This window comes from Stegostoma tigrinum, chromosome 15, assembly GCF_030684315.1.
Source record: "Stegostoma tigrinum isolate sSteTig4 chromosome 15, sSteTig4.hap1, whole genome shotgun sequence".
In the NCBI taxonomy this organism is placed as follows: domain Eukaryota; kingdom Metazoa; phylum Chordata; class Chondrichthyes; order Orectolobiformes; family Stegostomatidae; genus Stegostoma; species Stegostoma tigrinum.
Genome location: NC_081368.1, coordinates 52,229,121 through 52,254,154, shown reverse-complemented (window position 1 = coordinate 52,254,154; position 25,034 = coordinate 52,229,121). Strand labels below are relative to the sequence as shown.

The window sequence follows — 25,034 nt, the reverse complement described above, 5'->3', positions numbered from 1 at the left end:
ACACATGATCATGATTACATTATTACACTGAGAATTTGCTGTGCACTAATTGCCTGCCACGTTTCCTACAGTGGCTACACTTCAAATTGCTGTCAGGCATTTTAAGACATCCTGAGGAAATGAGAGGTGCTGCATTATTGTAAGACTCACTTTCTCGCTTGTTTATCTTTTGAGGCAGTTTAAAAATGATCGTAAAATATTACAATTGTTGCATATTTTCCTCTCTGAAATTAAATTGAAGGTCATGTAAAAGGGTTGCTCACCAGTTGTGTCCTACACTGTTGAATTCACCCTGTAAACAAACAGGCATTTCAGTGCCAATCTCAGTTGATACTCTGATATCCTGTAAAGGACAATTTTTACTGGGCCTTATAATGTAATCTCTGTTGGGAAGAAGAGACAAGTGGCTGAGGAAGGATTGCCCCATCAAGCTTGATTCCTGTTTGTTGAATTTGGCAGACTGTTGCAGCATTCAGTACAGCTAAACGCATTACGGTATTGACACTCTTTGTGAAAAACAAAGCTACCATTTTAAACCCGATGACGAAATTAAATGTCCGTGCCCCTATCAAATCTTTTCATTAATTTTAAATTAGGCAAGCTTATCTCAGGAAATACAGGCGAAGCTGCAGGAAGCTTCTTCCATCGCACTACAATGTCATCAAAATTTGAACTTGTTATAGTTCTAATGCCAAATACCGTTTCCAATTCATTTCAGGATTGAAAAGGACAGTAAGCTCGGACTGAATTATATGATCTCAATTAACTGGAAGCAGCAGGAAATTAGGTTTAATATTCAGTTGATTGAATGGTTTGCAAAGTAAAATAATCTGTTCAATGAATTTTGTGAGAACCAATTGTTATTAGGGCTTGCTGTGCTAATGAAACGCTGCTGAAAAAATAAGCTATAGTGTACACTGAATACTAATATTGAGTATACAGACTGAAGCTCAGAATCAACAATAACCACTCACAATGAAGGCCCAGAAATAATAATGTTAGTATTCTTGCTAAATTTATTTCCTTGTGATTTCCTTCATAATTGACCTTTACTGATGTGTTTAAAAATACCAGTAGTTTAATGTCAGTATTCTATTTAACAGCATACTTAAAACCCTAATGCAGAGTATGAAACCTATTATTTGGCTCCAATTAATTTCATATAATTCACATTAACCAACCCAAATATAACTGTACTTGTTAACTCTTCAACTTCTGAAGTGAAGTTTAAAAATGCTGTATTTTGCTCATTTAATAACAACAAGTCTAATGTCAATTGATATTTTGTTCCAAAGTCTGTATATTACTGCATGAATTAATCAGGATTGTCATTTAACAAGACTTTATTGAGAAAGGAAATCTTATTTTTTAACCTCCTTTAAATTTTCTGAATGCTTCTTCAAAGAATCAATCATCATATTGTGTCAGAGATAGCAGGAACTGCAGATGCTGGAGAATCTGGTATAACAAGGTATGGAGCTGGATGAACACAGCAGGCCAAGCAGCATCAGAGGAGCAGGAAAGCTAACGTTTCGGGTCTAGACCCTTCTTCAGATTGTATCTCTTAGAGCATCACAGCAGGTACAATGAGCATCCTGACATGTAGAAGCAGAATAGAATGTATTCATATTGGGTCACTTATGACCTCAGGATAGCTCAAACCTAATGTACAAAGATTTGAAGGATTGTCAAGTTGTCACATTAGATGACGAGTACAGTGATCATCATTGCTGCCCTCTGTTTAATGGATTCTAAAGTTTACAACATCAAAATATGAAGTCTGAGTTAATGGTTTTCATATAAACCACCTGGACTAATACAGAGGTTTTACTTGTAGTATGTTTAAATAATGCTGCTATGGATAGAGGGAAAAGCAATGAGTTTGTGGAGCAGCAGTAAAACAAGCACAGGAAACTAAGATAACAATGGTTCATAGCCTCCACAAAGATCCAATCCACTGCTGCAGCCATGGAATTAGTTGTGTGATATCTGAAACTGGTTACTTTTGAAGCTGATTGACATAATTTTGAGAACATGCTCCAAAGTAAGTTACAAGGAGGTGCTCCATTGCTTCACCAGATGGTTGAAATATAAACGTTCCTTTACCAACAAAATCTATACTCATTCAAGCCACTGAATTGTACAACATATCAGTTCTCCCACTGGTATAGGTAGCCATCAGATGGTTGTATTGATAAGTCCACATGCCCATCTATCTACTGCTGTCATCTAATATGGTCTCAAGCAATGCCTGAGGCCTAATGAACAGACAATTGATATATTACTTACAGGTTAAATTAGTGTGAATTGGGTGTGTGAATATGGATGTCAAGTAATCAGTAGTTGCTACGTTAATGGAGTGTGGTTAACTGAAATTAAGCGCTTGTCGCAAGTGTGGACCTGGCCTGTTTAAATACGATCATTCTTATAGTGTCTAACTTTGGTAGCAGAGGCTGATTGTAATGTCAAGTTGCCATATGACTATTGAAAGAATGAAGTTACAATGTGGACCTGGGTTAATTCATTAACAATGAGGAAACAAGGCACGGCCTTAATTTTTTCATGACCATACATATGCAGAATTTTTTAAAAAGACAATGATTTCAAAGGTTTGGACAGTTTGTTGACTTTCATGGAAAAAAAATTACCAAAAAGATTATTCATTAATGAGTCATCATTGGATTTGATCAATTTCAAAGGACTGTGGTAAAGGTAAAGTTGCCACAGTCTTACCAGATCATAGGCTGGCATTTCATTAGATAGGCATGGCTTAACCTGAGGGTCACCACAGTACAGGCAAGGGGAAAGCTTGAGAAGGACAGTCTTTTATGGTTGCTTCAGCCAGTGTGAGAACTGAACCCAGAATGTTGGCATTATTCTGCATCACAATTCAGCTATCCAGTCTACTGAGCTAACTGCCATCTGTGAAGACTGAAAGCCTCAGAATGGTACCACAGAAGAGTATGTAATGGAATTCAGAAGGCTGCAAAACAGCAGAAACTCCATTTGGAAATTCCCCAATCTGTTCTGACTTAAAATTATTAGATTGTACACAAGCAGCAAGGATGGGCAGACTCTCAGTTTTAATGAGTGTTAAATTTTTAGATAGATATACCCTGCAAGGAAAAACATCAGAAGCACTAAAAAAATTGTAGAAAAGCATTCCTTTCCAACACCATTTGTTGCACAGAGAAGCAAACAGCAATTCAATAGAAAATGGAAAACACAGTGTTAACAAATTGTTGAGATCGTCTACATGCAAACCACAGACAAGAGTACGAAGGAAAATATATATCTAAAATGAGAACAGAAATGCATTTGATAATTTTGAAAAAGGAAGAGAATTTGGGATTTATAATAAAAGAATGAACTTCAGAAATGTTCAGTGTAGCAACTGATATTTTAAATGTGATTCAAAGGACTATTATTCCACAAGCCATCCCAGATGGTGTAAAAACATGTTCAAAACTGAACATGAATGAAGGGTTTGGAAGAAGAAGATGGAGATACAGATCAAAAACAAGGAATTGTATTTGTCATAAGAAGTTTCAACTCAGTACTGGCTGTATTGTTTGCAGGGTTAGACAGTGAATGCATATCTACAGGGTATAGAAGACACTGGCTTTCTAGACCTTTTAGAAATATGTACGAGGACAAAGGTAAGGAATTTGGAGATTGCAAACAATTTCAGACTTGTGGACAATAACATATCAAAATCTTCAAAAAAAATTAGCCGTTCCTAATAAAACAGCTGGAATCAATCATTTTATTAGCATGGATGCAGTATCCAGTGAAATACCCTTGTAAACCATTGATTAGAAAAGAACAGATGAACTGGATAAGTTATTTCAACCTATTGTCTTTGGAAAATCTGTGAGGTTGTAATTTGCACAATCTTGACATCAATGTATTCACTTCATTGAACATAACCTCTCCACTAAAGAAATTTGCCTCTCTGTCCATTAAAAGATAAAGAAAATACAGTGAAGAATGCATTAATAAGGGGTGCAAGGATAATAAATTCACAGAAGAGAGGTGATGGACATGAGCTTGTAAGAAATATTGAAGGACACTGTCGATGTGCATAGTAAGACTGTTGAAATTTCTTGCTAAGCACAAAGTACTGGGTTTGGATTTAAAGGCATGAGGTAAGGAAAAGTCCCAGAGTCAGAGCTGTACAGCACAGAAACAGACCCTTCAGTCCAACTTGTCTATGCCAACCAGATAACCTGAACTGATCCAGTCCCAGTTGCCAGCATTTGGCCCATATCCCTCTATACTGTCCCTATTCATGCACCCTTCCAGATGCCTTTTAAATATTGTAATTGTACCAGCCTCCACTTCCTCCCCTGGAAGTTCACTCCAAACACACACAAGTATCTGCATGAAAAATTTGCCCCTTAGGTCCCTCTTAAATCTTTCCCCTCTCACCTTAAGCTTGTGCCATCTAGAAAAGTACATTTTTAGTTTTGCATTTTGTAAATTCAACAACCAGATTTTGTCAATGAACAATAAAATGTGATAAAGATAAGAAAATCACGGTGGATCAGGCAACAGAAAGTAGATAGGAGCCAGGTTTAGACCTCTGATAAAATTTATCACCGATAGTGGATTGGCTAACATTGAATTTAGAACTGAGTGTGTGAGACTATGAACATAACGGCGTGAACATGGCAGGAGGAAGTCCTTTTAGTAATCGGTTGGTGAAATCAACCATGCAGCATTAGAAGAAATGGTTCATAAAACTTTTACAGATAGTCAATCTGTAAAGATTCATTTATTCTAGTGCGGCGTCAACAAGCTATGAATTCGTTGCAGATGTTTAATAAGAAGCCTAAAATCCTTTCGGTAATAAATGTTCAGCAACCCCAGTTTGGCAAGGGACTATAGTTAGCTTTACATTTTTGACTACATGCAGGCAGAAAGGCTTTCATTAAAGCCAAAGTCTCAAAGAATTTGGTAAACATTAAGATACAAGATAAAGCTGTCAGAAACCAGCTTCTGTCAGGAAGATAGGGTTTATCATAAGAAAGAGGGGCTTAAAGAATTCAGAAGTTAGGACAGATTGTTGGTAAAGATGGAAAAATAATAATTCCACGCATGGAAACCAGACTGTTTGGATACACTCCCAAAGTCATTTGATTTGGATTACAAACTTGCAAATTCTGAAGAAGTTACAGAAAATAATTAGGAGCTAGGCACCTTCCATATCTCTCAAATATTACACGGTTATTATGATCAAAGTGCCACAGTTGTCTGATGATGGACAGATCAGTTCTGATGCTCTAAATGAGGCCATTGGTCCTAAAGTACAAGTGCCAAAAGTGACCAATGTCAAACATCTCCTCATAATTATTGGTCAAAAGGGAAAAGTGCCCATTATCAGGAATAGCAAGGAAAGTCACTGGAAAATTTAAGACTGAATAAGGAGCATGAGGTGTGATAAAATGAACTGCAAAGATGGACAACAAGCAGTTACAGTGTAATATCAAACAGTGAGCCTAGGAGTGAATGTACCACTACAAATTGATCGTAAACCATTAAAAGTAACCCTATGGGGCGGCACAGTGGTTAGCACTGCAGCCTCACAGCGCCAGGGACCCGGGTTCAAATCCCACCCTCGGCGACTGTCTGTGTGGAGTTTGCACATTCTCCCCGTGTCTGCGTGGGTTTTCTCCGGGTGCTCCGGTTTCCTCCCACAGTCCAAAGATGTGCAGGCTAGGTGGATCAGCCATGCTAAATTGCCTGTAGTGTTCGGGGGTGTGTGGGTTATAGGCGAATGGGGATGGGTGGGATGCTTCAAGGGACGGTGTGGACTTGTTGGGCCGAAGGGCCTGTTTCCACACTGTAGGGAATCTAATCTATTAATATGAGGGAGATCTCAAATAGAAGCAGTCTAAAAACAGATAGAAAGCAAAATAGAGAGCACCATTGAGCAATGAGAAAAAATGTAGTACGAACCAGGGATACCACCAAGAGGAGAAGCCCTCATGATTGGGATGGCGTAGTGGCCATGAATAAACTAGAAGTCAAGTTAATCAAAGATGTCATACAACAAAAACTGCAAAAGTGGAGAGAATTTGTCACGTACACAGAGGTGTCAGATAGGGGAAAACAGTCCCTATTGCAAAGATGAAAACGCATAGAAAAGATGACTCCTATGGGGCTTACAAGAAAAAAGCAAGGCTAACGGCATTCGGTTTTGAAGGAAAAAAACTGGTAAATCAAGATATAAAAGTAGAATCATTGAATCTCTACAGTGTGGAAGCTGGACATTCAGCCCAGAAATTATACACCAACCCTCCAAATAACATCACAACCAGATGCATCCCTCTTACCCTACCCATGTAACCTCGCAGTTTGCATGGCCAATACACATAACCTGCATACTTCTGGACTGTGGGAGGAAACTGGAGCACCCAGAGGAAGCCCATGCAAACACAGTGAGAATGTGCAAGCTCCACACAGTCAGTCACTCAAGGCTGGAATTGAACCTGGCTCCCAGCACTGCGAGGCAGCGGTGCTAACCACTGAGACACTGTGCCACAAATGTAGATTCATCATTGACAGGAAAAACAATTTTGAAAATATTCTTGATTTTTTTTTACAAAAACACCAAATATTTGGGAGTGTAGATCAACTGATACCAAAACTACATTTCTGAAGGGAGATCAACTCAATAGCCAAGTGTTTCTTTATTCTTCAAAAGAGACACCAAATGCAGTGGAGACTGGAAACCAAATAAATTGCATATTTCCTAAGTGACGTATCGACTGTCTGGTACTTCTCAGTAAAGATGGTATTATAAAAGTTGGACTACCTTCAGTTAAAAGCAGACCCTGTCATATCTTACTAACATTATAAGGGACAACAATCAATGATCTTTATGATGCATGTAGATGACCTTTTTTTGGGGTGCATTAATGACCAGGTCAAACCCCTTTCAAATTTATCAAAGAGGTAGCCTAGACCCTAACTTTTATCTTAGGCAAGCCTAAGGTGCTGTGTTCTATCATAACTCTATCGGTCATGCTATTCGGATTTAGGCAAAACACACTTTATTCTCACATCTGGTTAAAATACAAACAAAACAAAGAAGAATTTATATAACTTTAACAATATTGGAAAACCTAATAGAATAAGAGATTGTTTAACTATTAAACAGTAATTGTTCCAATATAGTAACATTCCACAAACGCACCCTTGGCAAAGGCAAGTTCTGTAAAATAGATTGTCTCACATGCAGAGTTTAGAACATAGAACATAGAAAAGTACAGCACAGTACAGGCCCTTCGGCCCACAATGTTGTGCCGTGGAATAATCCTAATCCAAAAATAAAATAACCTAACCTACATTCCCCTCATTTCACTGCTGTCCATGTGCATGTCCAGCAATCGCTTAAATGTCACTAATGACTCTGCTTCCACGACTACCACTGGTAAACTATTCCACGCGCTCACAACTCTCTGGGTGAAGAACCTCCCTCTGACGTCTCCTCTATACCTTCCTCCTAACACCTTAAAACCATGATCCCTCATGGCAGTCAATCCTGCCCTGGGGAAAAGTCTCTGGATATCGACTCTATCCATGCCTCTCATTACCTTGTACACCTCGATCAGGCGACCTCTCTTCCTCCTTCTCTCCAGAGAGAAAAGTCCGAGCTCAGTCACCCTCTCCTCGTAATTCAAGCCCTCCAGTCCAGGCAGCATCCTGGTAAACCTCCTTTGCACCCTCTCCAAAGCCTCCACATCTTTCTTATAATTGTGTCCAGAACTAGACACAATATTCCAAGTGTGGTCTCACCAGGGTTTTGTAGAGCTGCAGCATAACTTCACGGCTCTTAAATTCGATCCCCCTGTTAATGAAAGCCAAAACACCATGTGCTTTCTTAACAACCTTATCCACCTGGGTGGCAACTTTGAGGGAACTATGCACTTGAACACCAAGATCCCACTGTTCCTCCACACTGCTGAGAATCCTGCCTTTAATCCTATATTCAGCATTTAAGTTCGACCTTCCAAAATGCATCACTTCGCATTTATCCAGGTTGAACTCCATTTGCCATTTCTCAGCCCAGCTCTGCATTCTGTCAATGTCTCGCTGAAGCCCGCAATAGCCCTCAGTACTATCAACGGCACATCCAAACTTTGTGTCATCAGCAAACATACTAACCCACCCCTCAACCTCCCCATCCAAGTCATTTATAAAAACTACAAAGAGCAGACGCCCAAGAACAGATCCCTGCGGGACACCACTTAGCACTGACCTCCAGGCAGAGTACTTACCATCTACAACCACTCTCTGCCTCCTGTCAGCCAACCAATTCTGAATCCAGACAGCCAAATCACCCTGTATCCCATACCTCCTGACTTTATGAATGAGCCTGCCGTGGGGGCCCTTATCAAATGCCTTGCAGAAGTCCATGTACACCACATCCACTGCTCGACCCTTGTCAATCTGTCTCGTGGCTTCCTCAAAGAACCAAATAGAAAGAACACCAAGTGAAAACTCTGGCAGAAAGAGCAAGAATTCCAGCTTTTTGTTGTGGCTAAGAGAGGTGCATAACAGCTTCCACAGCTAATTTCAAGACCCCCAACAACAGAAAGCTAAACTGAAACCCTGGCTCTAAGGGAGCCTAAATCTGCCCATTCATACTGTTTCTATTGTACTAACTTGACAAACAAAACCCAGGGTCTCACAAGCTGTTCACTTTATTGGCCACAAAAAGACAACTCATTACCTCTAGTTTAAAACACCTCTTCAAAAAAACACAGCCATCATATTGTCACAGGTGAGAGCAGTGAATTCGAAACCATTGTCATTATTTAGGCTTAAAGCAGAATTCTAAAGTGGGCATCAGGCTTCTGAGGTTTTTAAGTATATTGGATTGGAAATCAAGGCAGGATCAAGTGTCATTTTGCATCAGGATCTTCTTCATAAAATGTTAATTCTATTTCTATTAGTCAAAGTAGAGCCTCACAAGAGAAAAGCATCTTTGAAAACTGAAATTTAAAAATTGCATGGTTTTTTTTAAATTCATTTTGTGCAATGTAGGTGTTGCTGGCTACCTTTCAGAAGGTGGCGTTGAGCTGCCTTCTTGAACAGCTGCAGCCCATTGACACACAATGCCATTAGGGAGGGAATTCCAGGATTTTGACCCAGCAACAGTGAGGGAATGGCGATATATTTCCAAGTCAGGATCGAACAGCTGTATTGGCGGGGCAACCAAACCAAGCCAGTTGCTGATTTTGAAGTATTAAAAGTTAAGTACAACTATGAAAAATCCCCAGGTGGAAGATACTATGACCTTTGGAAGTTTCCATCAATAGGAGATAGAGGAACCCAAAACTTGCTTTTAGTAATGCTCCTTATGCAAATTTCTGAGATGGGTTCTTGAATGCTGGAGAGTTTTTTTCTTTTGGGAAAGGGAGGTGAATGTTACCCTTTAGCTCAGGAAACTAAACAGATCAGGAGAGTAGTGAAAAACACTTCAGCATCATCTCGTTGAGGCTTTGAACATTGTGTTTCTCTTAGTGAAACTGTTGCAAGGAATTCTAAAAAGAGCTTCAATAGCAATACCTATTAAAAGCTACATGATAATAAGTTGGTGGGATAATGTACACTTAACAAAATGTGTGTATTAAAAAAAATGGTGAATCAATAGTTCAGGTGTTGAAAGTGTAGCAATCTCCAAATTGAAACATAGGGCTAGCAACAGTCAACTCTCTGTTTACAAAGAAAGGAACAAGTTCTAAGAGACTGTGGGACAATCTACCAGTAAAAGGATGATTGGGACATCAATGTGCAAAAGAAAACAACACAAGGGAGATCATTTATTGTAACATTGTAGGCATTGGCTGATAGTTTTACACTATATGAATTGATTTATTTAAAAGATAGAAGGCAATTTGTTATCATTTATAATGAATAGAATTTGGAAACATGATGATATGTTAATCCGGAGTTAAATTGTATGTGACCTGGTTGTTTCAATATAGGGATCTAGTAATCAATGTGGGGTGAGTGTTATGGAGAGTTGTTAACCAGAATTAGCTTATGGGTACAGGCTAAACAGGTTGGGACTCTGTTCACAGGAGTTTAAAAGAATAAGAGTGGATCACATTGGAACAGATAGAATTATTAGGAGGCTTGACAAGGTAAATGCTAAGAGAATGTTTCCCCTCATGGGAACATGGGAGAGTTTCTAGCCAGAAGGTGTAGTCTCAAAATTAAGGGGTGCTGATTTAAGGCCAAGATGAGGATAAATTTCTTCTTTCAGAGGGTTGAGAGCCTTTGGAACTTCTCGCCAGAGAGCTGTGGGATAAGAGTCCTTGTGTATAGTTAAGGCTGAGATGGATAAATTCTTGATCAGTAGGGGAATCAAGGTTAAGAGGAAATGGCAGGAAGAAGGCTGTAAGGAGAATCAGATCAGACATGATCCTATTGAATGGTCGATCAGGCTCAAGAGGCTGAATGGTCTATTCTTGCTCCTGCTTCTTACAGTCTTATGGAATAAATCTCTCACTAAAAGTATGTACTTAAGCTCTGTTCATATACAGTTATCATCGAGTGTATTATATCTATCCATCATTCTTCCCCCATTCAACTTCTCCAAAATGAAAGCCAGGAAGCAAATGTTGATGTGTGTTATTTCTTGAAGGTATTTTTACATCAATGGATTAGTAGTTTTTTCTACATAAATACAATATGGCAAAGTACAAGCGGGTTTCGCCTTTTTTTGTTTAAATTGGATTTACCTGCAAACATAAAATTAGTGATCAATTTGTTTTTGGAGAACAATGTTGAATGTTCTATTCAGTTAAGTTTTAAAAATATGCTGGTTTGTATATAATGTGATGACGAGCTTGAAGTAATATGAGAAGTAGATGTAGAAGTATGTGCCATCTATATGTTTCAGTTTTTCAGTTGTGCTTATTTCTGGAGACTCATCTCCTGCATAAACCTCAAATCTACGCACTGCATCAAAGTACTTTTCAATTTTGAGTGTGTTAGTGGTGAGTAGCTATTTATCAACAACTCAGTTACATGAAATACTGAGGTCAACCACCAGTAGTTGCATCAGATCATGAAGTGACCCAAGGCCCTTGAGCTAAAGCTGTTGTGAATTCAATAGTTTAGAGTTTGTTCTGTTATCACTTGACCAAGACTACATCATGGAACAAATCCAGAGAGGTTATGTTTTTTCCACAAGTCACTGATAAAGATCAACATCTCACTAATCTGTCTGTGCAGAGACCCTTTAATGTCTGTGCATTCTCCAAGTCCCCCAGTGCATCCTCAGATCTGTCTGCAGTTATAAATCAGTTAAAAGTTTACCACATCTGCCTGTGGGGTTTGGTGAAAAATGCTACAGCTACTCGGTATATTATCTCTATTACTGGGGTTTACACTTTGTTGCGCCTCTGGTCTTGCACTAGTCTTGTCACAGATGGTTTTTAATCTCACTAACTATAAAAATTTCATGTCAGCTCACTTGGCAGTAAACAGTCAATTAAGACAGACCACTGGAAAGCCACTTGCTGATCATTACCTGATGTCTGCTCATTAACTCCATTAACATTGCCCACTGCTTGAGGTCCTCCATAGTCACTGTAAACATCCTGGGGTTTATCATCGACCAGAATGTAACTAACATAGCCATGTACATATTACAATTACACCAGGTCAGACATGGAATTCTGTGGCAAGTTATTTACCTGGTGACTTCTCCAGTCCTGTTCGTTTATACAAGGCAGAAGTCAGGAATGTTTCCCATTGCCTGGACGAATGTTGTTCCAGCAACGCACAAGAAGCTTAATATTATTGAAGACAAAGCCGTTTACTTGACCAGGACCCCATAAATCACCTCAGTCATTCAGTCCTGCCACCACTAGTGCATAGTGGCAGCCATGTATCTCACACACAGGATGTGCCACAGTCCTTCACCTAGTATCCCGCAAACACTTCCCAAACTTGTAACATCTAACACCAGTAAGTATTAGAAGCATAAGAATACCATGGCTTGTAAGTTCCCCATCAAACCACACGCTATCCTGACTTTAGGACCATATTACCTTTGTCACTGGGTCAAAATCTCCATTCTGTCAGCACTGTGGGTGGACCTAGACCACTTTGTCTGCAGCAATTCAAGAAGATGGCTCACTGTTGCATTCTCAAGGCCCACTAAGGACGGCTAACAATTTCTGGCAGTCTCAGAAACACACTTACATCAGACAGAATATTTAAAAAGTCAAGTAGAAACAGCATCAGCTGTTTTGTACCAGATTGATTTGTGGTGATACCCATTTGGTTAAGAAAGCAAATAAGACAATTTATTAAGAGACGTATATTTTTTCATGTGAGTACTGTATTATTACTAATGCTACTATAGTTTTCCCTCAGCTATAAATCACTTAATTCCAATTATCAGTTAAATTAAGGTGACATCTTCTGATAGAAGTCATGAGCTTTTCATCTAAAATTACTACATTTCTATTACTGATATTAATTGTTGAATATATTGAATGCTTGCACAGTCTTATTTTAAGGAGCTGAAGTGATGCAGCGTATTGTGATAAATGCAGAAGATAGTTCATATCTTTCAGTTAAGTGGCACAGTCCCATAATGCTGATCTGGCTGGTTATTATACAGACATTTTCAATACGGTCTCCAATGAAGCAAAGTTGTTCTACTCCACTTGGCCCAGACCGTTAAGTTGGGTTGTATCATTTCTGGTTCTCTTTTGCATGGGCTTGTATATGGGGACCAATTCCACATGTTTGCTGATTGCAACCATGTAGGAATTCCAATGCGTGTCTCTGGTTGGCGTGAGCTAGGATGGTCACATTGACCCAGTTAAATTGATGACCTTCATTGTCCGAACGCTCTGAGATGAGTGAAAGTTTGCCATGTCATTTTGCTGCTAGCTGGGGTCCATGTATCCTGGTAGCTAGTTTCTTCCCAGTGTTTTTGATATAATGTTTGTTGCAGTCATTGCAAGTGATTTTGTAAATGATGTTGGGCGTATATGTCATGGGTATGGGGCCTTTGGTCCTTGTGAGTATTTGATATAGACTGGCTGTGGGGTTGTGTGCTATCATGATTCCTGATGGTCATAGGAATCTCACTGTCAGTTCTGGTATGTTCTTGATATAGGGTAGTGTGGCCAGTGTCTTGGGGTGCACTGTGACCTCTTGGCATTGTCTATCTAGCAGATATAGGTACCTGCGATGAATTTGATGGGATATCCGTTGTTAGCGAATACCTTGTACAGGTGTTTTTCCTCCTTCTTGCGTAGTTCTTGTGGGTTGCAGTGTCTTGTGGCTCATTTGATTGGTGTCATAATACAGCTTTGTTTGTGGACATTGGGGTAATTTCCACAGCAATTGGAACGATGGAATATGGCCCACCAACTGCTGTCAAAAGAAGCATTGGTTCCACACTGTTCAATTCCTAGGCTGGCTGCAATGTTTCCTGGATTGCACTCCAATGCTTCAGAAAAGTAGGCTCCTGTCCATGAAATTGAAGGGAAAAACTGATTGAAAAGTAAATGGGTAACTTTTCATCCGGTCACACTTTGAATTAGGATTTCTGACCCTGTGCAGAACTTTTGGAGCGCTGTGTGAAGTGGTCAGGTGAGAGGAATGAAAGTCTTTCCAAAAATAATATATCAGACAGAGAGGTAGTGGTATTTTGCTGAAAAGCACGGTGCAGCATTTGTAAAGGTATAGCAAGAAATATTCCTTCAGTGCAAAAGAACTAAAAATTGATTAGGTTTCCAAGTCTGCTTTCATATAATTCCATTAACTATTTCTTAAATTATCACAAAATTACCTCTACCTTACAGAACATAAGTGGTTAGAAGAAACAAAACTATGTGAATCTTATCAGGGTGATACGAGCTGAGTTCACGCTGAGCAATCAAATGAAATATTCATTTACTATAGCCCCTGTTTTCTTAATCTGAACTTTTAATTTGGGCTTTTCTTTGTGTTCTCCCACAAAGTGGTTACAACTTGAGATGTACCAACAGCAGAACAAAAGAACAATCATTTCTGCTTTGAATTATTGAATAAGGTACCTTCTAAAAAATTAAAACATTATTCCCTGTGGATCACATTTTGAATCTACCACCATGAACCTCACATTAAAACAGCTGAATCATTAAATCCTTCAAGCTAGTCTTAATGAAGCATACTAAATCAGTTAGAAAATTCTTTACCAATACAATTTTAGTCTTAAAGTCAGCTTCCTGCCACTGATCTGAATGTAACGTTACTTCAGGAGCAGGTACAAGCAAATGTCCAAGGATTAACAATCTAACTTTATTTTTTCTAAAAATATTAATTTTCTGTTTCAAAATACCCATTAGGAATTAAACCTTCTAACTTCCAGCAACTACTGTCTCAATTCCCTTGAAACCCTCATCTATCTACTTTAGAGCTCTGCAACACTTGGTAATTTCAACGTTTTCTTGACTAGACTTCTGCCTTCTATCCTCCAAGACTTTGAGCTAATCCAACACCCTGTTTCTCATATACAAGTTGCAACAAGGCTCATTCATTCATCATCTGTTTTTTGCTGCACAGATTGGTACTGGACTAGCACCCAGTCCAACAACGCCTTAACTTAAAAATGTGTGTCTTTGTTTTCAACACCTTCATGATATCACCACTCTGCAATCTGCACTATCCTACAGGCCTCTGGAGTTTCTGCACTCCATTTTGGTTTTTCTTTGCATATCTCCAATTCCCTTTGCCCTACTGTGCCTTCAGCTTTTAGACCCAAAACTCTGGACTAAACCCCCAAAGCTTTGCTGTTTTTCTCTCTCTCTCCTCTGCTTAAGATGGTCCTTAAATCCTACCTTTTTGACCAAGCCATTGATCATCTGCGTAAGTCACCTATGTCATTTCAAGTTTTATTTGGTAACACTTTTTTAAAGTGCACTGGGATATTACTTTCCATTAAAGGCACTCTACAAATGTGCATTGTTGTCAATGAAACAGTTCTCATGCTATGTGCCTATTGCATCATGGATTGGAAATGATATTATGTTTGAGATTTTTTTAAAACTCAGATAGTGAGTCAGATTATTGCCAAGCAACTGCTAAATGTTCAGTATAAAGACAAACTCAAGTATGAACTTATCTGATTCAAGTGGCCTGTCCCTTTAAGAAAAACTGTGCTACGTTTAAAAACTGCTTTCACTGGAGTGGGATGCTTTAATGTTCATGGCTGTTCTATAAATGCTGGATGAAATGTCAACGCTAATGTAGGAAGCATTTGCACACCTCCAAGTTTCACCCACTTTTTCATTAGACATGGACATCAATCCATTTTGATTATGATGCTGGTTAACAATTATTTGCTTGTGGGTAGCAAGATTATTACCTGTGTGAGTAGAAAGTGTTTGTCAGGGTGAAATTATCGTCTATTCCTCATCTGCCCATTTGAAAAATCTTCAGCCTTTATCAAACTTTAAAAGTTAGTGTTTTTCCATCAGGTACAATTGGAGCTATGTTCCCAGTGTGCTGGGAAATCGGTGGGTCAACTCTACTGCAATTCAGAACAGGAAGTCAAAGAAACTATGTACTTTCATCATGTAACACATAACATAACATTTAGCCAAAGACATTACTTCCCTTTTCTGGTAATAATATTAGGGCTTTTTGATGATCAAATTGAAGGATTTCTTCATTGTATACACATATTAACCACCAATCATTGAAAATAGCTGCAATGATTTAATTCACTCTCTTATGCTGTAAAATATACCTGAGGTGTCTGATTTCCTAATTCTACTTTAGTGGAATGTTTCTCATTACTCCTGTAGAAGTGTTGTTCAGTTGAACAAATGAATGGTGGAATAGGCTGTAGGAACTGAAAGACTTGCTCCTGATTCTTTGTTTCAAATTAAATAATCAGGATGTGCAGTCTAACACAGCTTTTTGCAATTGCAGCATCACATTCTGTGTTCATGCAGTGAGTTCCCGTGGTCAACCAAACTATTATTAGAGTCTATGGGTAGGATTCTTAGGGTCCAATGGGGGCAAGCACAGTGGGAGCTGATGCATAGCTTCTGAGTCCATTTTTCTTGCTGGGGACAAAGGACGGAAGGGTGACTGAGCAGCATGCCTATAAATTGCAAATAGTCAATTAAGTTGAGTAGAAGGACATCCAGAGGTTGTAGAACAGGCCAGTTGCAACTTCTTGGCAGCAAGCTATACTGGGAAAGGCTTCCATGCCTGGATAGTGACCCAGCTGTTAAAGACATCTTGTTTTATTATTTAATGATTTAAGAAGTTGGAAATAGATACCTCCATCTGAGGCCCTCTCTTTTCCATGCACCTGAACTGTGAACTGCTGTTTCTTCAACGCAGAAAGACCTCCTGCAGCTCCTACAGTTTTAAGTTGCTTTCCACTATCCTTATAACCCTCTGACCACCAATTTGGAAATTTGGGGCAAATCACTGTTCTCAGTGTGAGTTGTGACATTCCTCCCACCCATTTCTCCAATTGACCCTCACCTCAGGGACCTAACTCAAAGGAAAACTCTATCTTCTGAGTAGAGGTGGCTGCCCAACAGGGAAGGGGGACTGAAGGGGGAGTTCCACCTTCTGCTACCAGTTCACAAAGTTACACTGCTAGAAGTGCAAAGGCAGGCTGTCAATATGCCCTTTAGCCAAGGAATGAAATGAGGCTGCATGGATCTTAAAAAGAAGAAACTATGTTAGTAAGAGAGCATGAATAAGTAAATGTGCTGTAAACAAACAAATCAGCAACTGTTGACAATGGAAACAGTATCCAGATGCAGATTCCTACTTTCAGTCTGAGCTTTCAACATTTAATATCTGGAAAAAAATCAGGAACAGCACATAGGTGCGGTATCTTTACCTCACTACTGGACTGCTTCTTGTCTCTGATGCTCTAAATATCAAGGTAAGTAACAGTTGTAATGATGTAGGATTAATAAGGAAGAAAATGGTGAGGACGCTGGTTTTTCATAGTGTAGTCTACAGCTAAATGGTTAGGGTGACAGGAATGCAGCACAGTTCTCTCAAAGGTTTAGTATTCAGTATTCTGTTGTATGATAGGATCAGCAGGACTTACTACTTTGGGTAGTTTTGATACCTGTGTTTTTGCTGGTCAGAAACATTAATAAACTAATGCATAAAAATAGCAGACAAAATACCACAAAAACACACAGTAAATGCTTTCCACTCTACTCCCCATACTCATAGAAACACTCCATTAAAGTCGATATTTCATGCTGTAATTCATCAAATTAAAACACAATATAATCTAAAATTGCATCTCATATCAGTAACACAGACAATGGGATCTACCACTAACCATACGTCAAATTAGGCTTTTGCAGATGACAATGTTTCATTTTTTCCAGGGAAAATATTCACAATTTTCAGTTATTTTCTCTACTTACACAAACATTTGTCAGGATTTTCTATTCGATGTTTTTTCTCTATATATGGATTGATTTTTTCTCTTTTATTTTACCTCTGCCTGTCCCATGGACTATTCCTAACATATAACGGTGGTTTAGAAAGGATGCCTTCAGATCTCTGCCAATAATCTAACAGCAGCCTTTAGCAACTTACATTTCAATTTTCTCTCCTTCCCAGTACTTGACATCTCCATTTTTATCTGTGAATTCAGACTAGGGATTCAAATTTAACTACAATTGGCCTAGTGTGGCGATAACATAATGCCCTGCCCATATGCTGTCCTTTCATTATACATTTATTAGCACAAATGGCTACTCGGGGGTGAGGCAAAGACTTTGCAAATCAGCTTGCATAATATGAAATTATGCAGGATTAGACAGAAAAATACCATTCGGCCCAACAGGTCTCTACACAAACTTCCTTCCAACTTACTTCATATCACCGTTTCGACATGACCTTCAACTAGTTTCTCCATCATATTTTTAGACAGCTTCTCCGTGAATACGCTTATACTATTCACATCGATTACTCATGTGGTACCAAGTTCCAAATTCTCACTGGGTCTTCTCTGGATTGGGTCCAAGACATTTTAACTATCAGGAAGTACGAGTGAAAAGTTGCCACGCGTATGAACTGGGCAACAACACCAATAAAATCGACTTTCTACAAGTGCCACAAAATGAAGCTTTGAATAAACATGATTTTGACACATTTTAAATATAACCCAGGAGAAATCATTTGCTTGATCTGCTGACTGTACTGAAAACAGAAGTGCGTCTGAGGCTACATAACCACATTAAACTGCTGTCACCATGTGAGTTGCTGGGTACATCGGCAGGTTTTTACTGCGCAGTGATAAACATGTGATTGAAGGCAAATTATCCACAGGTACTCAAATCCATCACTGGAATTATGTAATAATATGAGCAGATGATCAGTTGCAATTACAAGAAGCAAAGCAGTCGAAAAAGCTAAGGGCAAGCATAAAATATGCTGCCAATATTGAACATAATTTAGAACTGTAGCCTAATGTAATTGATATTTTTGAAATAATGTAAATGATATTCGGTTTTCCTCAGTATTAATAATGTTTTCACAGTGCAAGCTCCTACCTCTCCGTAGGCTCTTCTGTGAGATCAACACTGCCTGATTCCACTGCTCCTTTGTTCTCTTTTTCTTCTTTAAGTGAATCTTCTTCATCAGAAATTTTAGCGAGTCCTTCATTCTCTGGTGTGCGTGGCACTGTATTCTGCTGATACCATGGCTGACTGTCAGGTCTCCTGTAAATTGGAGCTGGCACAGGTGCCAGTAAACTGTTCACAGGACTGCTGTTTTTTGTGAGTCCACTTCTGTCCCTCGAGTGGCTTTTCAATCTGTTCTGACCCATACTACGGTGCTCAAATCCCTCCTGCTGGAGACAGCCACTGCTTCCAGAAGAGCTCTGGCTAAACCATTTCCATCTCAGCCTCAGAATCTGCTTCATGTCAAACTCCTTCCTCCCGGACACAGACATCATTGTGCTGGAGAATCTTAAACTTGTAAATGTGAGATAGCTTTGATTTCAACGCCGTTTCACACCCTTGCACCAAATCCCTTCACTGAAGAAACCAAAAAGAACAAGCCCTCTCTGAGCAGTACACAGTACTGCTAGCACTCACTGCAAATACTAAGCTGCTGCTAACTGTGTAGGTGGGATACCATACTGACAGGATGATGAGGTCAGACCTCAAACGAGTAAATCAGATTAACACAGGAAGACAGCTACCAAAACTCTAAACAGCAGCTGGTCTTACATACAGTTAAACAAAGATTTAACAGCACTGTCCTTTGCTTAGCAAGATCCCATCTGCTTTAAGGAAATGCAAACTGTAACATAAGATCCAGGAAAACATGCACAAAATAAAGTATTAGGCTTGTGTTTCCCAGGAGGACTACATGCAGCCTTTTCCTTTTCTAGATGGCACTCGCATTAACTTAATAAAGGATTGAAAAAACAACAAAGCGTTTTTTTTTTCAGCCTGGCTTTAATGGTTCCTGGACTTGCCTTATCACTATCTTCAGTGAAAAAGGGGTCAAAAGACAAGTGTCAACTCCAACCGCACACTAAACAGCAGTTTCAAGGAGTGAGAGGGAAGAATGGGCTAAGTCAATTAGGATGTTTTGTGATGTGATTAAACTAGGGCAAAGGCTGTTTAAATCTTGCAGAAGTGTCATTGATTGAGCGTAGTTTGTCTGCTTGATGTACGATGTGAAAGAATCACTGGATGCAAGTTAAAAATAGCTAAAGAAATGACTTCTTCCAATGCAGAAAATCCGTTTTGATTCATTGTTTTCCATGTATTTTGCCAGCAATAAAAAAATCCCACAGGACAACTTTATTCTTAATGCAGTAGGTCATGCTTTAATCAGTGAGACAAACAAATACGGCGACTCTAGTGCAATTTGCCTGCGATTAAAAACTTGGTCCTTAAAGTCAAACCATAAATTAAATAACGTTCCATCATTCCAAAAGCTTTGTCTATCTTAACTTTTGCAAATCAGAAAGTGACACTTAACCTCAGATATGAGGGCGTGTTTCCTGTTCTGATTTGCTGCAGGAGAAATGATAGATTCAGTAAAAATGAGTTTTTTCTTAACTAATAGGAATAGAGTATTACATAATTCTGAAATCCTCCAAGTCAAATATTCCTTCACTTCGTGACCCAGCTGCAAAGGTGCGCTATAAGCAGCACTGAGCTTATGGTTGTACATTATGAAGAAAATATGACCAATTTACACAGTCGTAGGTCTGGAATTGAACTCACAAGCCATCTGGAGTGAGGAAGAGCTGGGAATAACAAAGTTGACAGTCAGGCATGGACGTTTAACACTCCAGCAGGGGTTTGGCGCTGCTGATTATCTATCGGGCAGGGAGTCAATCTGAATGATGGGCTTTAGTTTCAGCCAAGCAGTAATCATGTCACCGATGTAGGGGAAGATCAGAGAAGTGGTTGAGGTAATGATCGTTGGCTGAGCAAGGTTTTGGCAACCTGGGTGTTGCAAAGTTTTAGTGCTCTAGGGCTCACTATTACAGACATTGGACGAGTGACGTCAGCACAGGTTGAATCAGATGATGCCAAGGGACTGGGAGTTGAGGCAGTGAGTAGGATGGAGGGAAGATCAGAAGCCTGTGGGCGCACGAGGCTTGGAAACAGGAAGATATTATGTGCAACGTCAAGGGATTGAAGGTCTCAAAGGGACAGTTGGTGGGAGGAGGGGAGTCTGATTTCATAGCTTTCTTGGGGACATATCCTATTTAGCATGTAGATGTACAGGTTCTTTACCTGATGTATCTGACAGCCCTTGTTGGGCTGAATGTCCCACGTTTTTTCAAGAAACAAAGAAACAAAGAAACCTACAGCACAGGAACAGGCCATTCGGCCCCCCAAGCCTGCGCCAATCAAGATCCTCTGTCTAACCTGTCATCTATTTTCTAACGGTCTGTGTCCATTTGCTCCCTGCCCATCCATGTACCTGTCCAAATATATCTTAAAAGACGCTAACGTGTCTGCGTCTACCACCTCCGCTGCAACATGTTCCAGGCACCCACCACCCTCTGTGTAAAGAACTTTCCACGCATATCTCTCTTAAACTTTCCTCCTCTCACTTTGAAATCATGACCCCTAGTAATTGAGTCCCCCACTCTGGGAAAAAGCTTCTTGCTATCCACCCTGTCTATACCCCTCATGATTTTGTAGACCTCAATCAGGTCCCCCCTCAATCTCCATCTTTCTAATAGAAATAATCCTAATCTATTCGACCTCTCTTCATAGCTAGCACCCTCCATACCAGGCAACATCCTGGTGAACCTCCTCTGCACCCTCTCCAAAGCATCCACATCTTTTTGGTAATGTGGCAACCAGAACTGCACACAGTACTCCAAATGTGGCTGAACCAAAGTCCTATACAATTGCAACATGACCTGCCAACTCTGGTACTCAATACCCCGCCCAATGAAGGAAAGCATGCCATATGCCTTCTTGACCACCCTATTGACCTGTGTTGTGACCCTCAGGGAACCATGGACCTGAACACCCAGATCTCTCTGTTCATCAATTTCCCCTAGGGCCTTTCCATTTATTGTATAGTTTGCCCTTGAATTTGATCTTCCAAAATGCATCACCTCACATTTGCCTGAATTGACCTCCATCTGCCATTTATCTGCCCAACTCTCCAGTCTATCTATATTCTGCTTTAATTTGTGACAGTCCCCTTCACTATCAGCTACTCCACCAATCTTAGTGTCATCAGCAAACATGCTGATCAGATCAGACCACCTACACCTTCCTGCAGATCATTTACATATATCATAAACAACAGTGGTCCCAGCACAGATCCCTGTGGAACACCACTGGTCACAGGTCTCCAATTTGAGAAACTCCCTAAAAACTACTACCCTCTGTCTCCTGTTGCCTAGCCAGTTCTTTTATCCATCTAGCTAGCACACCCTGGACCCCATGTGACTTCACTTTCTCCATCAGCCTGCCACAGGGAATCTTATCAAACGCCTTACTGAAGTCCATGCATATGACATCTACAGCCTTTCCCTCATCAATCAACTTCATCACATCCTCAAAGAATTCAGTTGGTAAGACATGACCTTCCCTGTTTAAAACCATGTTGCCTATCACTGATAAGCCCATTTTCTTCCAAATGGGAATAGATCCTATCCCTCAGTATCTTCTCCAGTAGCTTCCCGACAACTGACGTCAGGCTCACCGGTCGATAATTACCTGGATTATCCTTGCTGCCCTTTTTAAACAAGGGGACAACATTAGCAAGTCTCCAGTCCTCTGGGACCTCACCCGTGTCTAAGGATACTGCAAAGATATCTGTTAGGGCCCCGGCTATTTCCTCTCTCGTTTCCCTCAGTAACCTGGGATAGATCAGAATAACGGATAAAGTCAGAAATGAGGGGATTTAGGGCAGGAATTCAGGGGTCAGGATTCTAAATGGGAAGGCTTAAACCCAGCATCCAACTGTTGTTAAATTCCTGCAATGCTGTCAATTCTTGCGTGAATGTTCTATAAGCTAGGTAAATGATATTCTCGGTATAGCCAGGCAATGGAACGAGTAGATTTGGAGTTTTTTTGGAGAAATCAGTTGCATTTATATGGCAACTTATTTTGACTTTAGAAAATCCTAAAGCACTTTATTTTTATTTGTTTTATTTTGTGATTTATTTGGGGCATTTAGGCTAGCAAATAGGGGTTAAGCGTCAATCACATTGCTCTGCGTCCACAGTCAAACAAAGGAGAGACCAGGTAAAAATGGCAGATTTCTTTCCTGAAGAACATTAGACTGGGTTTTTTTTTCACTGAAGTCCAATGTTTACAAATGCCATGGTAGGGTTCAAGCTCATGCCTCCAGCAAATTAGTCTGACATTGTGGCTTACTAGAATAGTGAAATTTCTGCTACCTCTCCCATATTATCCCGGATAAATTTGATAGTGAATTTACACATGGCAAGCTCCCACAAATAACAAAATCACGATCTGTATTTCTATAATACCTTTGCCATAAAAAAAATCTGTAGTCATTTCGCAACAGAGTTCTCAAGTAAAGTTAGTCTTCCTCGGCAAATAAGGAGTTGGTAGACAAATCACCCAGAGAAAAGAAATAATTTTTTCAGTTTTGTTTCTGTCTGTCTGCTACAACATGCAGATTTGATGAACAGCACAAAGTGAACCATTAGCAGATACATGTCGTTAATTTCTAAATAATTAAACAATTGCTTACAACATAGAATGTGAAAGTAAACTGGCCAATTACTGCCCAATAAGTAAGAGGCATTGAGGGTAATTAATATCAATAGATAAAAAGTGTTGGAGAAACTTAAGAGACTGAAAGCTGACACATTCTACTGCTTACATCCTACTGTTAGAAGACTGGCAGGTACAGAGATAGTGTATACATGGCTATGATTTATTGTTTACGAGCTATAACAGTGCATACAATATAACCGGAGAAGGTCAACATGGTTCAATGAAAGGAATTCATGTTTAACAAATGTATTTTTTTTGAAGTGGTAAATATTTGGGTAACTAAAGGGGAACACGTGGATGTATCATATTTGGATTTCCAACCAGCATTCAGTAAGAGCCATACAAAAAGCTAATTCATAAGAAAGGAGTGAATGGAGTTGGAGTAATATAATTAGCCTTGATAAATGATTAGTTAGCTGACAGGAACCAGAGTGTAAAGATAAACTGGGTATTTTCAAGTTAGCAGTGCCAGAAATATTCATGTTGGGTCTTCAGCTATTTGCCATCTATATTAATAACAAAGAGGCAGAAAGTAATTACTTATTTTGGCTGACAATAGGAATTTAAACCATGAAGAGATCACAAAGTTGCTCCAGAGAGATAACAACAGATGGAGTGAAAGGGAAACAAGTGACAGATGAAGCTTATTGTAGGAAAGTGTGATGTTTTTCACATCAGTTGTAAAAACACAAAGTAGAAGTGTTTTAAAATGTGTTAAACTTCTAAATGTTGATGGATATAGAAACATGGGTGTTCTCGTGCAAGGAACACAATGTTAGGATACAGGTGCAATAAGCAATTAGGTAGGCAAGTTGCTCTTTATTTAGTGGAGATTGGGGTACAGGGATAAGGAAATCTTGCTACAATTGGTACAGGTTTTGGGAAGACTACATCTGGAATATTGTATATAGTTTTTGTTTCCATAATCATGGAAAAATATACATGCTATTCGACATCTTCACATCCATACTTCAAAGGTGTCTGTTTCCTTCCAAGCATCTTTACTCAATGTCCAAATTTCTAAGGCATTCAGCAAAGTAACATTGAGTAGGTTTCTTTTTCCTTGGCATCAAGTTTAGAATTCTATTGCTGTTAACGCATCCTTCATCTTCTCAAATTTACTTCAGGCTATTTCTATTCTTTTTCTTCTAACTTCCAAATCACATCTGTCACTTTCTGAAATCACAAATAGACAAACTTATCTATTTTTTCAGTGTGACACCATCCATTTCAATCTTTATCGTAGCCTTATTTTTCTAATGCAGTCTTTCTAGTACCAGTGTTTTTGTGCTTCAGTCTTCATACTGAATCCATATTGTAAACTTCTAGATTTTATTTGACTTATATTATTTTGTAGTGCCTCTTCTGATTCTGCAATGTGTGCTTTGCCATCAGCAAACTGCAACTTTGATGCCCCTTTATATAGGTTTTACCCCTGGATGTACATTTAATTCTTTAAATATTTTTTCTTTGTAAAAATTGCATAGTTTAGGCAAAAGCACTCAGCTTTGACATGCTCCTTTTTTCATTTGAAACAGCTGATTGTCTTCCTCCTAACCTGAGGTTTTCTATTGGTCTCAATGAGGCTCTGGATAATTCTGGCATTTTTTATTTAATATTACATTTCAAAAATACCTCTATTATCGTTTTATGATTACAAATGATCAAGTGATTTCTCATAGGCTATGTAAACAATCTTGTTTATTCCAAGATGTTTTTAATAGAATGTTCTTAGGTTAAATATTCCATCTCTTATCATGTCTAAAT

General features: G+C 39.3%; 1 protein-coding gene across 4 annotated transcripts in view; it reads right to left on the bottom strand.

Moving 5' to 3' along the window:
* The window catches only part of LOC125459074 (kelch-like protein 4), a 302,979-nt gene that overhangs the window by 138,734 nt on the left and 139,211 nt on the right, over positions 1-25,034 (bottom strand). Inside the window, exon 1 of one of the 4 annotated variants that reach the window (XM_048545018.2) lies at positions 18,576-19,115. The exons of 2 other annotated variants lie outside the window; for them this stretch is intronic. In XM_048545018.2, the coding sequence (XP_048400975.2) occupies positions 18,576-18,979 (404 nt within the window). In that variant the 5' untranslated portion in view covers positions 18,980-19,115. Of the gene's footprint in view, positions 1-17,616; positions 17,636-18,575; positions 19,116-25,034 lie in introns of those variants that run through there. One more of the 4 variants, XM_059651483.1, reaches the window with a different exon arrangement.